The 13,778-nt window shown below is 34.1% G+C and overlaps 1 protein-coding gene across 1 annotated transcript in view; it reads right to left on the bottom strand.

Moving 5' to 3' along the window:
- Nucleotides 1–4,478, bottom strand: part of LOC119835311 (ras-related protein Rab-37) — a 47,981-nt gene extending 43,503 nt beyond the window's left edge. The window contains exon 1 of the mRNA XM_038360064.1: nucleotides 4,221–4,478. Coding sequence (XP_038215992.1) covers nucleotides 4,221–4,226 — 6 coding nt within the window. The 5' untranslated portion in view covers nucleotides 4,227–4,478. The remainder of the gene's footprint in view (nucleotides 1–4,220) is intronic.
- Nucleotides 4,479–13,778: the final 9,300 nt, after the last annotated feature.

Genomic DNA, 13,778 nt, shown 5'->3' with positions numbered 1-13,778 from the left:
TTAATGAAATGGGTGCTGGTTTAATGAATGAAGCGGTTTCGAGCTATGCGGCGAAAGTATCTCATTAAATATTCAAGCTAACGATTCCAAATTGCTAGGTAAAATCATCGAAACTACGGGAAAAACTACAATTTCTAAATCTTATTATATATTCTGGTGAATAAACTACAATATTAGCGAGTTTCACGAATACCCACTGAGCAGTTATGACATAATTCAGTAATAAACCTTTATACATGAACAACTTCATATACTTGAAAAGTCAGATTTACGTTTTTAAATTTTAAATTATTAACACCTAGATAGTACTGATGATAGGAACTGGTTGATTTGAATCCATGAGTTTTCAACGGATGGACGATCGTCCATCATGGTCACGATTACAAAGGAATCATTTTAATAATATAATAATAATAATAAATTCTTTATTTCGGGGTAACAAGGACCCAATATCACATTTTATAACAATTTTACAAAAAGAAATTCACAAAAACATAATTACAAAAGTTAAAATTAAAATAAAATAAAAAGTAATAATAATATTTTAGTTTTTGATAGGAAATTGTTGTCATTTGGTGGGACCAAATTTTAGAAGCTAGAGTGGTACTTCCTTCCCCGGGTCTTTGATTTATATACAAATTGTTTTATTTTTTATATCATAGCGGGCAACCTCTGAGAATGCGCTGCCCGCTTTTAAGGGATAAGGGATAAGTAAAGGATTGATGAATGGAATGAAGGAATGGACAGGGTAGATCTAGGAGAAGGAAATAGGCCTCCGGCTCCCCCACTCACCGTAGCTAGCAAGCTATTATTTCACGCCGGTTTTCTGTGGGGGTGTGGTACAACCCTGGTGCGAGCTGGCCCAATTCGTGCCAAACCATGCTTGACTGCGACAATGACAACAAACAGCAATGTTAACTTTAAACTACATTACTCTTTATTGAGTTCCAATTAAACGGCTAAGATTAAAATTTAAGATGCGTGGGAATAAATATTCGTTTTAGGACCTGTCTCAGTTGTTACGCAAGCTTCTGTTTTGAATGACGTACATAGTTTTGGGTGACGAATATGTGACGCAAACGCTATATAATTGCGTTTGGCGAAATAATTCAATGACGCCTACGCAGCAATCTTTTTGATTGAATTTACTCCCCGGAGATGCGGGAACAACGAACGATAAGAGGATGAAGAAATCCTATTATTTTAAGAAAAGCACTTCGCCTGCGGCATTGCGTGCATTACAAATAATGGCATGAATTTTTTTATCCAAATTTCTATCTCCTATTTGACCTCATGCGATATTTATTTTGGAATAATCCAAAGGATGGAGGTATATTTGACTTTAAATTAGTTATGCAATGTTCACTAGCCTACAGTGACACTAAAACATGCTTATAAGAAGCGTAATATTTTTCTAGGATATGTAATTTAAATCTTTATAGATGACTTCAAACACTTTTCTTAATTGTAAGATTAGATGGCCTAAACCTTACTCAGGAGGATCTTTTTATCCATGTGATAAAATGAAGTTTAGTAATACTTATCTGCTACTTAGAACCCATTCCCTATATACTTACGTAAATTAAGAGTTATTAGTAAGAATTTATTGTTATGATTTTTTATACCTAATGCATTTACTACATTAATTGGAACTAAATTATTTAGAATTAAATTATACAAAATCACTCTGTGAACGTCACAAAACAAACAACAAATGTCTGACCAATTCTCATGTAATTAACTGCCGCGGTTTTGGTTCTGCGTAAATTAATTAAACAGTGACACGCGTACCTACACTTCGTTATTATCCTATCCTATCCTACTTATATAATAAATGTGAAAGTTTGTGAGGATGGATGTATGTGTATGTATATGTCCATTACTCATTTACGCAAAAACTTCTGAACCGACTGTATTGAAATTAGTACGTAAATAGCTGGACAACTGGAATAACACATAGGCAACTTTTAATCCCGATATTCCTATGGGATATACGCGGGTGACATTGCGGGGCGCGACTAGTTTGATCTATGTTTACATCCCTATTCATCGTTATTATATTTTTTTTTATTTCATATCGAATTTTGAAGGGTAGTGCCACAGTAAATAGTGGTGTATCAAAAGATTCTAGTTGTATAATTCGTCAAACTGTCAGTCACATAATTAGTTTACAATAAGACCAAACTAGACAACGGGGTGTAGGTAGCTACCGACCTATCAGCTTTATTAATGATACGTGGCCCCTTAACGTGTTTTGACGCTACAAATGTAATATCTTGTGGGGTCTAGAAGGTTTTTGATATGGCCACCATCAGGCTCACGACGCCATAGCATTCAACAACACATTATTTGTAGGCGATCATCAGAAACCTTTAGTGTATAGCACTGAAATTTTCATAGTTAAGTTGTATAATTATTAGATACATTTACCTAATGACTATAACTTCTACAATCTCGTCCATCGGTTAAAAACTCACGGAGTAATTGCATTAAGGAAACAAAAAAAAACCTGAGAGAACCTCTTCGTTTTAGGGACTTGCGGTGAAAAATAATTCAAAACTACAAACAATTAAAATGTTATTGTTATAAATTAAATTATTTAAATTCGTCCTGACTTTGAAAAGAGCGCCATCTCTTTCAAACTCCATTAAACTCCACGAAAGCTGCAGAGCGCTTTCTTTCGGAAACTCACTATATTATTTCATTTCGATTTTCTTTTGCTTGACTTAACTTTTCTTTACAAAAATTAATCATTTCGACTTATAGGTAATAGAAGGAGATACAATTACTTAAATGCACAATACACAGGTAGGCTATAAATTCTGACCTATTCGTGGGCGTAGCCAGAGTGAGGGGGTTTAAGGGGTTCAAACACAACCACCGAAAAGTCTTAACCTTTAATATTTTATTACAAAAAAATTAAGCAGCTCACTAAATGACTATTATGTACGCTCGTGTCGTTACAGAAATTACTAAATGTGATTTTTTGTATTACAAATTCTACTCTTGAATTATACGATGATGGTGATATTAAAAATTATTAAACGAGCAAGTATATGGGGACATTCAATAAATTGCTTTACACGCTCTGTTTCTATTCACTTTTTATTACTGTAAATTTGTTGTTAACGTAAATTGTGTTATTTGAGCAGAAAAGATTTAACTACCAAAAATGCTGGAAAGTTCGATTTTTGCGGAGGCTGGAGACCTTGATTTCGACGAAAGTTAGGAAGTGTCAAAAATGTCAATTATTCCTATTTAAAAAAAACCGTGGTCTTATGTAAAAATATGAGGAATTTTGGATGTTTTCGAAATCGATATGTTTTAAAAATAGACCACGGCAAAAATTGTGGACCTTAAAATTATCTACAAACCAGTTTGACTGGACTAGGTGAATGAGGCAGAGATTATACCAATTATAGAAATTGTAGCTACGTACATGATAACATGTATGTATATTTCTTTATTTTTTATACTACTTATTCTTCGTACCGCATAAGTTCGTATAGGCATGATAAAAAAACCTTAAATCTACTTATCGTAAAAGTGTCTAATATTCTAAAAGTGACCTTAAACAATCAGTTCTATTAAGGGCTAGACGGCAAAAAGCATCCAATAAAGTCAACATTCAACCGGTGTCCCCCGCGTGTCCCCCCGGTGTCCCCCACCTAATTGGGCCCATTTAGAATCTATTGATCCACCCTTTCATTTTTATTCATGACGCTTACTGATGACAAAAAGACAGTGAGAGATCACAAATGAAATGAGCTTGGTGTCTTTGAAGCAATTGTCTTTTGGTTTCATATGTTTTTGGTATTTTTTAGCGTGTATACTTATGTTGATCTGTATTGTATAAAAAGGTTTGCTTAATGAATTAATTCTTGTAATAATTAAAAGTTTTATTCGATCAATACAGGACGCGAAATTTATATTAATACATAATTTTTTTTTTTTGTTATTTCAAGGTGATTGACATTTTTTTTCTAATTACATATTAAATGGGAATTTTCTAAAGTGAAAATTTTGACACTATTGATACTCAAATTACTCACTTGTAAAATTTAAAAAGTTTTCATTCGAATTATTGTTTTTCAAACACAAAACATAAGTAATATGGATAACAACTCGAACAATTCATGTCACAAAAATGACCGTACAATGTACAGATAAGATAACACATCCGCAACAGTGGCGAAATATTAAAATATGTACATACTTACACTCATTTCTTTAACACTCCCCTGGTCATTAAACACTGTCACCACACACTATCATAAATTGCCGAATAATGTTATCGGATCACGCATTCTGAGGACCGGTTCACACGAAAAACGCACTACAATGACAGAGTTATCACACAAAACCAACACCGACATATACCAACGCTGATTTAATTCATTCAACAGTAAAAATTCACTGAACACTAGCTTTTATACTAGCTTGATCTTCGTGAGCCAAAAACTCATATTTTGAGGTTATGTCCTGGATCACTGAATGTAGGGCGAACGTTAGGGTTGAAAATTGCTTGCAGCGGCGCGCATGTGTGCGTTTTCAGATCGTAAAATGTATTTCTATGTAGAATTCATATTGTGTTTATGTTAGAATTTTGTCAGTGTGCGAAACAGGATGTACATGTAGGGGAGTTTTCGCGATCCGTCCGAAGATATCCAAGCTTACAAGTTCGCTGATTTAGTGAATTTTTGAATATAATTAGTGCATCTAAATACTCGTGTCATATATTAAATTGAATTGAATAAATTTGAATAACTCTAAATACCTGATTAATTAGATTCTACGAAGAATTATAATATCTATTACATATTATAGTATCGAGATTTTTGTTAAATTTTGTTTTGGAGCCAGAAAATATATGCTTTGATTTTTGGATAATGTTACCGTGTAAACACGATCTCTTAGATCGATCCCAGCCGCAGCTTCAACAGTAGTTGATACCAAGATTCCGTATCTCGCTGTAATCTCACAAGCAGTACAGAGCTGTAAAGTATGTTCAATACAATAAAAAATAAACTTAAAAAAAAGGATCGAGTTATTATAGTAATTCAATTAATAATGGGAATGTGTGCGTCAATTAAACACCCACACATAAGTGAGAAATTCCTGACATACCTTTTTTCCTCATAGAATCACAAATAATAATGAACCTTATTACGATTGCATATGGTGAAAAATCATGTACATATTTGATATTTCGAATATTTTATATCAAGAGGAGATATTGGTATTATATTATATTTATATATATATATATATATATATATATATATATATATTATAAATTGCACGATTTCAAATGAAGGTAACAGGATAAGTTCTTGTATGGTTATGTATTTTTTGTATAATTAGCGCCAGTCCACGGCTCCGCTTGCGTACTGAGATAATAAGAGATTTATGCTTGATTTTCGGTCTTTTAACACATTCAGGTATATTTAGAGTTTTTTTTATTAAGATGTATATTTAATATAATGTATTAATATTAATAATTATTAATATTAATTATTATTTTTAATATTATGTAGCAGTATATTTAATATAATAATTTTAAGATAACAGTAAGTGTTGATTATCGTGTGTAATTTTCAAATCTTCATTTGATGTTAAAATAATTCTTATCAGAAGCCACTTTATCTACTCATGAAACCTAGTGTGAAGACTCTGATAATGAATGAGGTACCCCAACAGCGCGGGACCAGCGTGGATCAATAATTCCCGCAAAAAAACACCTGTCTCTATATATTAGATGCATAATTAGTCTCTTCAATTTCATATTATTATATATTGTCACTGTAATTTTATATTAAGTTTCAGTTCAAGAAACGATCGAGTCGAGTTCTAATAGTAATCAGCCGTCTATACTTGACATGCGCGAGTTGACCTCAGCAATCGATGGGAAGAGTTTGTTTTTGTTCTGTCCCTTTCCTTCTACAGCCAGCCGTCTCTTTCACTCGCGTTTTATGCGCCGATGGATACGACAGTTTCGAATGTAGGAAGTAGTTTGATTAAATAGACATAGATGGCGCTAGTAGTACCTGACAACATCATTTTTCATTTATTTTTATTAAACAAATATTTGTTCCATGTTCCATTTTGTCACGAGTAGCCATTTTAAATTTTGTTTCTTTTCAAAATATTTAACGGAAAACTTGAAGAAAGAGTCATAACATATTGTTTAACTGTGCGTAGTTAATAAGATAAATTTAAAAAATATATCTGGTGTAATTTTTTTCAAAGAGATTACTTTTAAGGACATGCTATAATGGAGTTCATTGCAATAAAATTATTGCATTCCAACATTATTATTAAGTAATTACTTAATTTTTCAGCCATACAACGTCTGCTTTATCCAACATTCAAATAACAAACCATATGACAATCAGTGAAACATAAATGCATAAACAGCAGGATCAAACAATCACCCGAAGTCGTCCAAGGAGTTCCGAACCCCAATTACCTGTTATTAAACAAGCTAAAGAAACTCCATTAATTGAAAAATCCCATACAATAGCAGGAAACGTGCTCTAAATCTGAGCGTAGCCTCGAGTTACAAAAAAATATAAAAAAAAAACACTATGCATCTGAGCGCCCGCCTACCGCAGCCACAAATAAACCATAACAAACACATCCACCAACAGAACATCGTACATTACAAATATAGCAGGGAAAACTCGTTCTTCGCTCCTTTGTATAGAACACATATTGCTGTGCCACTATTATTGCGGGTAAGTTGTGAAAACGCTGACCATGCATGGAAAATTGAGTGAGCACAAAGACTAAGAATAAAGCCTGAGTTAGTATAAAATTTATATTTAATAAGAAAGATTTCGTTTAATACCTGATGTAAAGTTTGTAAGGATGTGTGTGTGTTTGTTGCTCTTTCACGCAAAAACTACTGAACCGATTGCCATGAAATTTGGCATGTAGACAGCTGGACAACTGGAATAACATATTTTCAACGTTTTATCCCAATATTCCTACGGGGTACGGACTTACGCGGGTGAAACCGCGGGTCGCAGCTAGTAACAAATAACGTGAAATGCTTACCTAACCTACTTTATAGGTTCAAAAAGACGGAAATGTGAAATATAGAGAAATCAACACAATCTGAGGATTTATGGTAAAATTGTGCGATGCCGTGCGTGCATGAGGGCTTAAATATATATAACAGCTAAGCCTTAAGGTTCTGAGGTGAAAGAAAGATATAAGATGCGATTACGAGAAATGTCTTATGATCAATCTTTGGATTCCAACAGGCTTCAGCTTTCGACATGAATTGGGACAACTTACATTGGGAACGTTACACACAGAAGATCGGGACCAAATATGAGCTGGTGCTGTGCTTCATAGTGAAGAAGCCTATATTTCCTTACCCTTCCCAATCCTTTATTTTTTCATACCGGCCAACTGAGCTGGTGATCGTTTGTTGGTAGATCGATCACCACTGCCCATGAACATTCGCAGAGGTAGAACCTGCGCGTGTGCTACCCGCTTTATGGGGTAAGGGATAAGGAAAGGATTGGCGACGTGAAATAAGAAATGGACTGGGAAGGGTGAGGAAAAGGAAACGGGTCTTCGGCTCCCCCACTTACCGTACGAAACACAATAGCATGCTATTATTTCACGCCGGTTTTCCGTGGGGGTGTGGTACTTACCAGGTGTTAGTTAGCCCAATTCGTGCTGAAGCATAGTCGACTCCCACGTATGTATAATATTTATTTATTTATAATGAACAGTATACATATATATTTATGCCTATCTGAAAATGCGAAAATTTTTATAACACTAATATTATAAATGTGAAAGTTTGTTTGTTTGGAAGTCTGTCCGTCAATCACTCTGAAACTACTGAACCGATTCTGATGAAATTTGGTCTACAGATAGGATATGACCTAACTTGGATGATAGAGATATCCGTTGAGATAAAACAGGAATCTTGATATCCGGGCAGAGCCGGGACGAGCGTCTAGTATTATATTATATTATTCTAAGTTGATCCTAGTAGATAGATCCTAGGTCATAATCGCGAAAGTTTGTAAGAAAGGATGTTTGTTAGTCTTTCACGTAAAAAGTAAAAACAGCTTGTCTGGATAAACACATAGACTTTTTACCCGGGTACCACGTGGGAGACGCCGCGGGTTACAGAAAGTTACCTAATAATTCCTTCACTTCTTAACATACAGGACCTATACACCACCTACCTATACGTGATCTCCGTATTGTTACTTTGTTGTGGGTGCCTGGCAGATATCGCTCTATAGCCATGAGGCTGTCTATTGTGCAATTTGAGTTTATTGTAGTGTATTTTTTGATGATTACAACAAAGTTTTCATTCATTCATTAATTTAATATTGTAATATTATATCACACTTCCGTTGCCATTGGGCCGTTGTATTGCCGTATTAGAGAAAAATAAATAAAATTTTTTAGCCCCTTTTTAATGAGAATTTCGGGGACAGTGTAGTGTGAAATTTAGCACACATATTATGTACCTATAGTTTAAATAGATATATTGCTAATATTATTAAAAAGAAATAATTAACAGCCCATATATATTCCCATTGTGGCCTCCTATAACGGTTCAGGCCATAATCCACCACGCTGGCCAAGTCCGGGATGGAAGAGGTCACATACACGTCATGTCGTCGAACTTTTCGAGTCTTCGACATGATTTTTCCCTCACGATGTTTTCCTTCACCGTTTCGAGCGATGGTAATGTCTATCCATATATGCAGATAAATAAAAAATCTATCTATTTGCTGCAAGCTCACTTGGTCTCGAAACTCTGACGTATTTATTTTTAGTCCAAGGACCTCACCGCTGAGCCACCACTGCTTTCGACTTTTGAAAATAATGCTTACCAAAAAATGCATTTAATCAATAAAAGAAACATTACGCACGCTAGACGCTACCATGCATTTTAACCACTCATTTGTCTATGGTTATGATCGAATTTCAATTTTCAACCACAAAACGATCACTAGTAGAACGTAATTGTATTTCCCCGTAACTCGTTCTTAAAACACTAGGTACATCAATTTGTCAAAAACATCCACTAACGACAACTCCGCGGACACATTAATCAACTTTATATACTAATTATATGCAAACTGAGTAAGATAAAACCCACTATTAATAAAACCAAGGAAAAAAAACTATAAAAACGCCATTCATTCAATCTAATGAATGTTAAATATTATAGTTTAAATACCTAACATTATTGCTAGTAGAGCGTGACAAGGTCACAACGACAGTCGGCGCGGTGCGGACCGACAACGTCGCATGACAGACAAGGACATCGGTACATATCGTACGTGGGATAGAACGAGACACGCACACTATTGTGCATTCAGAAAAGAGCGGATGTGATTATTGTGCTGTTGCAACGCGTGACCTGCGAGAAAGCGGCTGATACAACTGAATTAATTTCATTGATGATTGATGAATGATTTAGTTACAACTAACCAGTAACCACTACTGTCTTACTATAGTTACACTATAAAATTGTTCTCATTTAAATTATTTTATTTATAGGAGACTATTTCCTAGATTAATTTACTGAAATTAACATAATATACAGTACATTTATAAAATTTTACGTTGTTTCGTTACATGTAGTAATTTTGACTCACACAAAAACTGTTTTCAACCGACTTCAAAACGAGGAGGTGTAAATTCGACTGTATTTACACAAACAGTGTTAGGTACATTTAACAGACCTATTTTGATTTTAAATAATTTTATGATAGTTAATACATATTCTGGTCCTATTAGGTTGCGTTATTAAATAATTAATTTTTGTCTAAAGATACTGCTGAGGATACTGTTTTCTCATATGTTGTTTGTTTGAACATGTTTATATCAAAACCCACTGAGTAGTTATTTGATAATGAATATTTTATACATTGAGGAAGTGCGTGAAACCGCAGGATACAGTTATTACTAAGTAATTTACGTTTAAAATCGATCACAATGTTACATTTGTACCTTTTTTTAACAATTTGACGAAGAAGTTAAACTAATGAGATTTATTTTTACCGTTTGGTTTCAGAATAATTGATATTTCAAAACACACATAGCTAAACTTTTTTGCTAATGTCGATTCAATTATAAAATAAAAGGTAACAAATAAAAGTGCTGACCGATAATAAATTAAACAACCAAACCTTTCTTTTTGTACTCAATTTTTTATTACAGAAGACACCAACGGCCTTTTTGTATTTTTAAATTCATTTTTTGCTCTTCTGTTAAAGAAGCGTAAAAAACAAAGTAAAAAAAAATATTTGGTGCGCGGGTACCAGGCGAGCAGAATTCAGTGAGAATCACGCTACAATTTAGGCCTAAAGCGGCGGCCGTGGCGCCGGGTCGACGCCACTAAACCCGATCCACAATCTCATTCACATCAAAATCCATTTTATTTCATTTATAAACTCTTCTATAGAACGATTGATATTTATATTAAATGTTTTGAAACAGTCCACCTATTGATAATGTATTCAAATATTACTTTATATCATAGAAGCGATCAAACAACCGCGAACCGGTATTTAAGTCGTTTAGTTAGAATCTAAATCTTGTTATGTTTAGAGAATTTTTTCGAGAGGATGTTACTTTACATTTTTTATTTTAGTGACATAAATCCAACTCATAAAACACGTTTTTTAAGTTAAATTATGTGAAGAGTTATGACAAAATTTATTTTGCGTGAATGTGTGTAGTACAAATATTTTTTTCTTATTTGTGTAGTTCCACAGTTTGCTTATACTTATTTAAAACATTAATATTGAGAGTGTTTATTCAAACGGAATCAGAATACATATTTATGTTTTATTTAATTTTTTAACCAAGCCAACATATAAATAAATTGGTCTCCGTCGGGCGTAACTTAAAATAAAACTTTTAGAAGGAATAAAACCAAATAAAAACTAAGCAAATAAATCGAATGAAAGAATAAAAAAATAGTTTGTTTGAATGCTATAATGAATGGAATCAAATGGTGCGGTGAGCAACCGTTTGAACCCTTGGTTTATTTGTTTAAGTACTAGGTATGTATTATTGGTTATATATATATTGGATTTAATAGCGATTGTTCTTTTATTTACTTGGAACATTGTTTTAAAAAGTTATTTGCGTTTAGCCTCTTTTCAATTTTACTGACCTGGTACCCAGAAAAGATTTTAGCCCAATTGAAGGAAAACCTAGTGTAAAAAACACTAAAATGCAGTCTCATAGGATGCATTATTTACTGTGTGTTTTATGATTTTAATTTTGTGGACTTATAGAAATCGTAATGTTGTAGTTATATACCTTATGATTAATTAATAGTTCGAGATATTAATCTATAGTCTATACCTACCAATTTATATTGTATGAATAATTTGATTGTTTGTTTCCTTCGTCGTTTGTTCTGATATAGTTGTCGAGAATTCGATTCTAAGCAGGCCTATACAAATGGCAAAGCTCTAGTAGAATAGAATATTAACATGACATTCTACGAGTAGTTATGTGAAATTAAATAAGTATGATGCGAAGCTAAAAAAATCCTAAATAAAAAATTGGTAATTTGTTCAAATCGTAATCCTACTAATATTATAAATACAAAAGTTTGTAAGGATGTGTGTGTGTTTGTTACTCTTTCACGCAAAAAGTACTGAACTGATAGCAATGAATTTTGGTACGTAGACAGCTGGACATCTGGAAGAACATATAGGCAACTTTTTATACCGATATTGCTACGGGATACGGACTTACGTACCAAATTTAATTGAAATCGGTTCAGTAGTTTTTGCGTGAAAGAGCAACAAACGCACACACTTCCTAACAAACTTTCGCGTTTATAATATTAGTAGGATTGGATTTAGCTATAGAATGCGGGCTATGTAAGGTATATATAATTAATATAGAGTGATATAGTCTACAATGTAAAATGGAAAAATCATTTTGAAGATATCCATGGACGAAGATATTATAGACTACACTATAGTTAGTATAATTTGTAAAGTCTGGATCACACAGTTAGGTCTATATTAACATTTATAACTAACGGTCCGCCCCGGCTTCGCCCGTGGTACATATACTTATAAGCCTGTCTCAATAATGGGCCATCTAACACTGAAAGAATTTTCCAAATCTGACCAGTAGTTCCTGAGATTAGTGCGTTCAAACAAACAAACTATTCAGTTTTTAAATATAAGAATAGATGACTAGAAAGAAGAAGGCAGTGGCGGCTCAGTGGTGACGACCTCGGACTTAAATTGATAAGTCGGGGGCTCGAGATCGGGCGAGCGTGCAAGAAATAAATTGATTTTGCATTTATCTTCACAAGTGGATAACATCACCACTGCTCAAAACGGTGAAGGAAAACATAGTGAGGAAACCGGCATGTCCGAGAATCAAAAAGTTCGACGACATGTGACATCTGCCAATCCGCACTTGGCTAGCGTGGTGCATTATGGCCTGAACCCTCATAGGATACCTACCCTTATTTTTTTAAGTGGGGAAATCTTGTATACTCCGGGGGTCGTACCCATGACCCCCGAGGAAGAGGCCGCGGGTTATGTCGGATTCCTACCGGCTAAAATCTCACTTTGTACCCTCAAGCCGCATTGATGAAGGGGCCATGGGTACTTGTTGGATTCGTCCGCGACCCACTCGGCGGCCTCATAGGATACCCTGATAATGATGATGATGGTGATAGCGACTAACAGTCGCCCAGTAGTCGAAATTCGTTATAATTAAATGGGCAATAAGCAGATTGAGTAAACAATTGGTTTAATCGTTACATTGTTAATTACCTTTCACAAGGCTTTTTCAGTGTGCTAGTGTACCTACTTACAGACAAATGCAAAAAATATCAAATCATAACATTCTCGTCTCTTCTAGAAAAGCTAACCCTTACCACTGAGTTACCATAACTATTTTGAAAAAAAAAGAAAGAAAGAAAGGAAAAATATATATTAGTATTAGCTGTTGCTGGTAGCTGTGCTAATAAAAATTTTCATGGTAATTACAATCTTTTATCCCCTATTATATCTTCTTGCGTACAGAATTTATCGAAATCCCATCTTAGCGGAGGCCTTCATCATAGTTGTTATATGCTTGCCAAACTTCAGCCCGATCGGTCCAGTAGTTTGGGCTGTGCGTTGATAGATCAGTCAGTTTCGTTTTAGAGTTGTTATTTATTTTTATCTCAAGTGGCTTATACATAATTCAAATATATAACCAATTGGTATATTTAAGTCGGAATATAATAAGAGAAATCTCCTTATTCTTTTGTACGGAGTTCACTGTGCGCCCGTCCGCTAAAACGTATTCAATATCCTACTAATATTATAAATACGAAAGGATGTGTGTGTGTTTGTTGCTCTTTCACGCAATGACTACTGAACCGATTGCAATGAAATTTGGTACGTTGACAGCTGGACAACTGGAATAACATATAGGTAACTTTTTATCCCGATATTCCTACGGGATACGGACATACGCGGGTGAATCCGCGGAGCGCAGCTAGTCATTTATAAATCAAAAACCTAGGATTACCTATATTGATAGCTACCTATGCCTGGTGCTGTCGTTATATGCAAATTATATATAGCTATAACTAAAAGTTAGTTAATTAGTTAGTTAATTTCCTAGCTGATTGATCTTTACTAACCTTCTAATCTTATTGTACTATGGCCCTTCGCAGTACAAACCTACCGCTGAAAGCTTTTTCTTAAAACAATTGTTTTTAACAAAAAAACTTAAATGCCTTCAAATTGTCAGAT

This window comes from Zerene cesonia, chromosome 20 (genome assembly GCF_012273895.1).
Source record: "Zerene cesonia ecotype Mississippi chromosome 20, Zerene_cesonia_1.1, whole genome shotgun sequence".
NCBI lineage: Eukaryota > Metazoa > Arthropoda > Insecta > Lepidoptera > Pieridae > Zerene > Zerene cesonia.
This window is presented reverse-complemented; position numbering and strand designations above follow the sequence as displayed.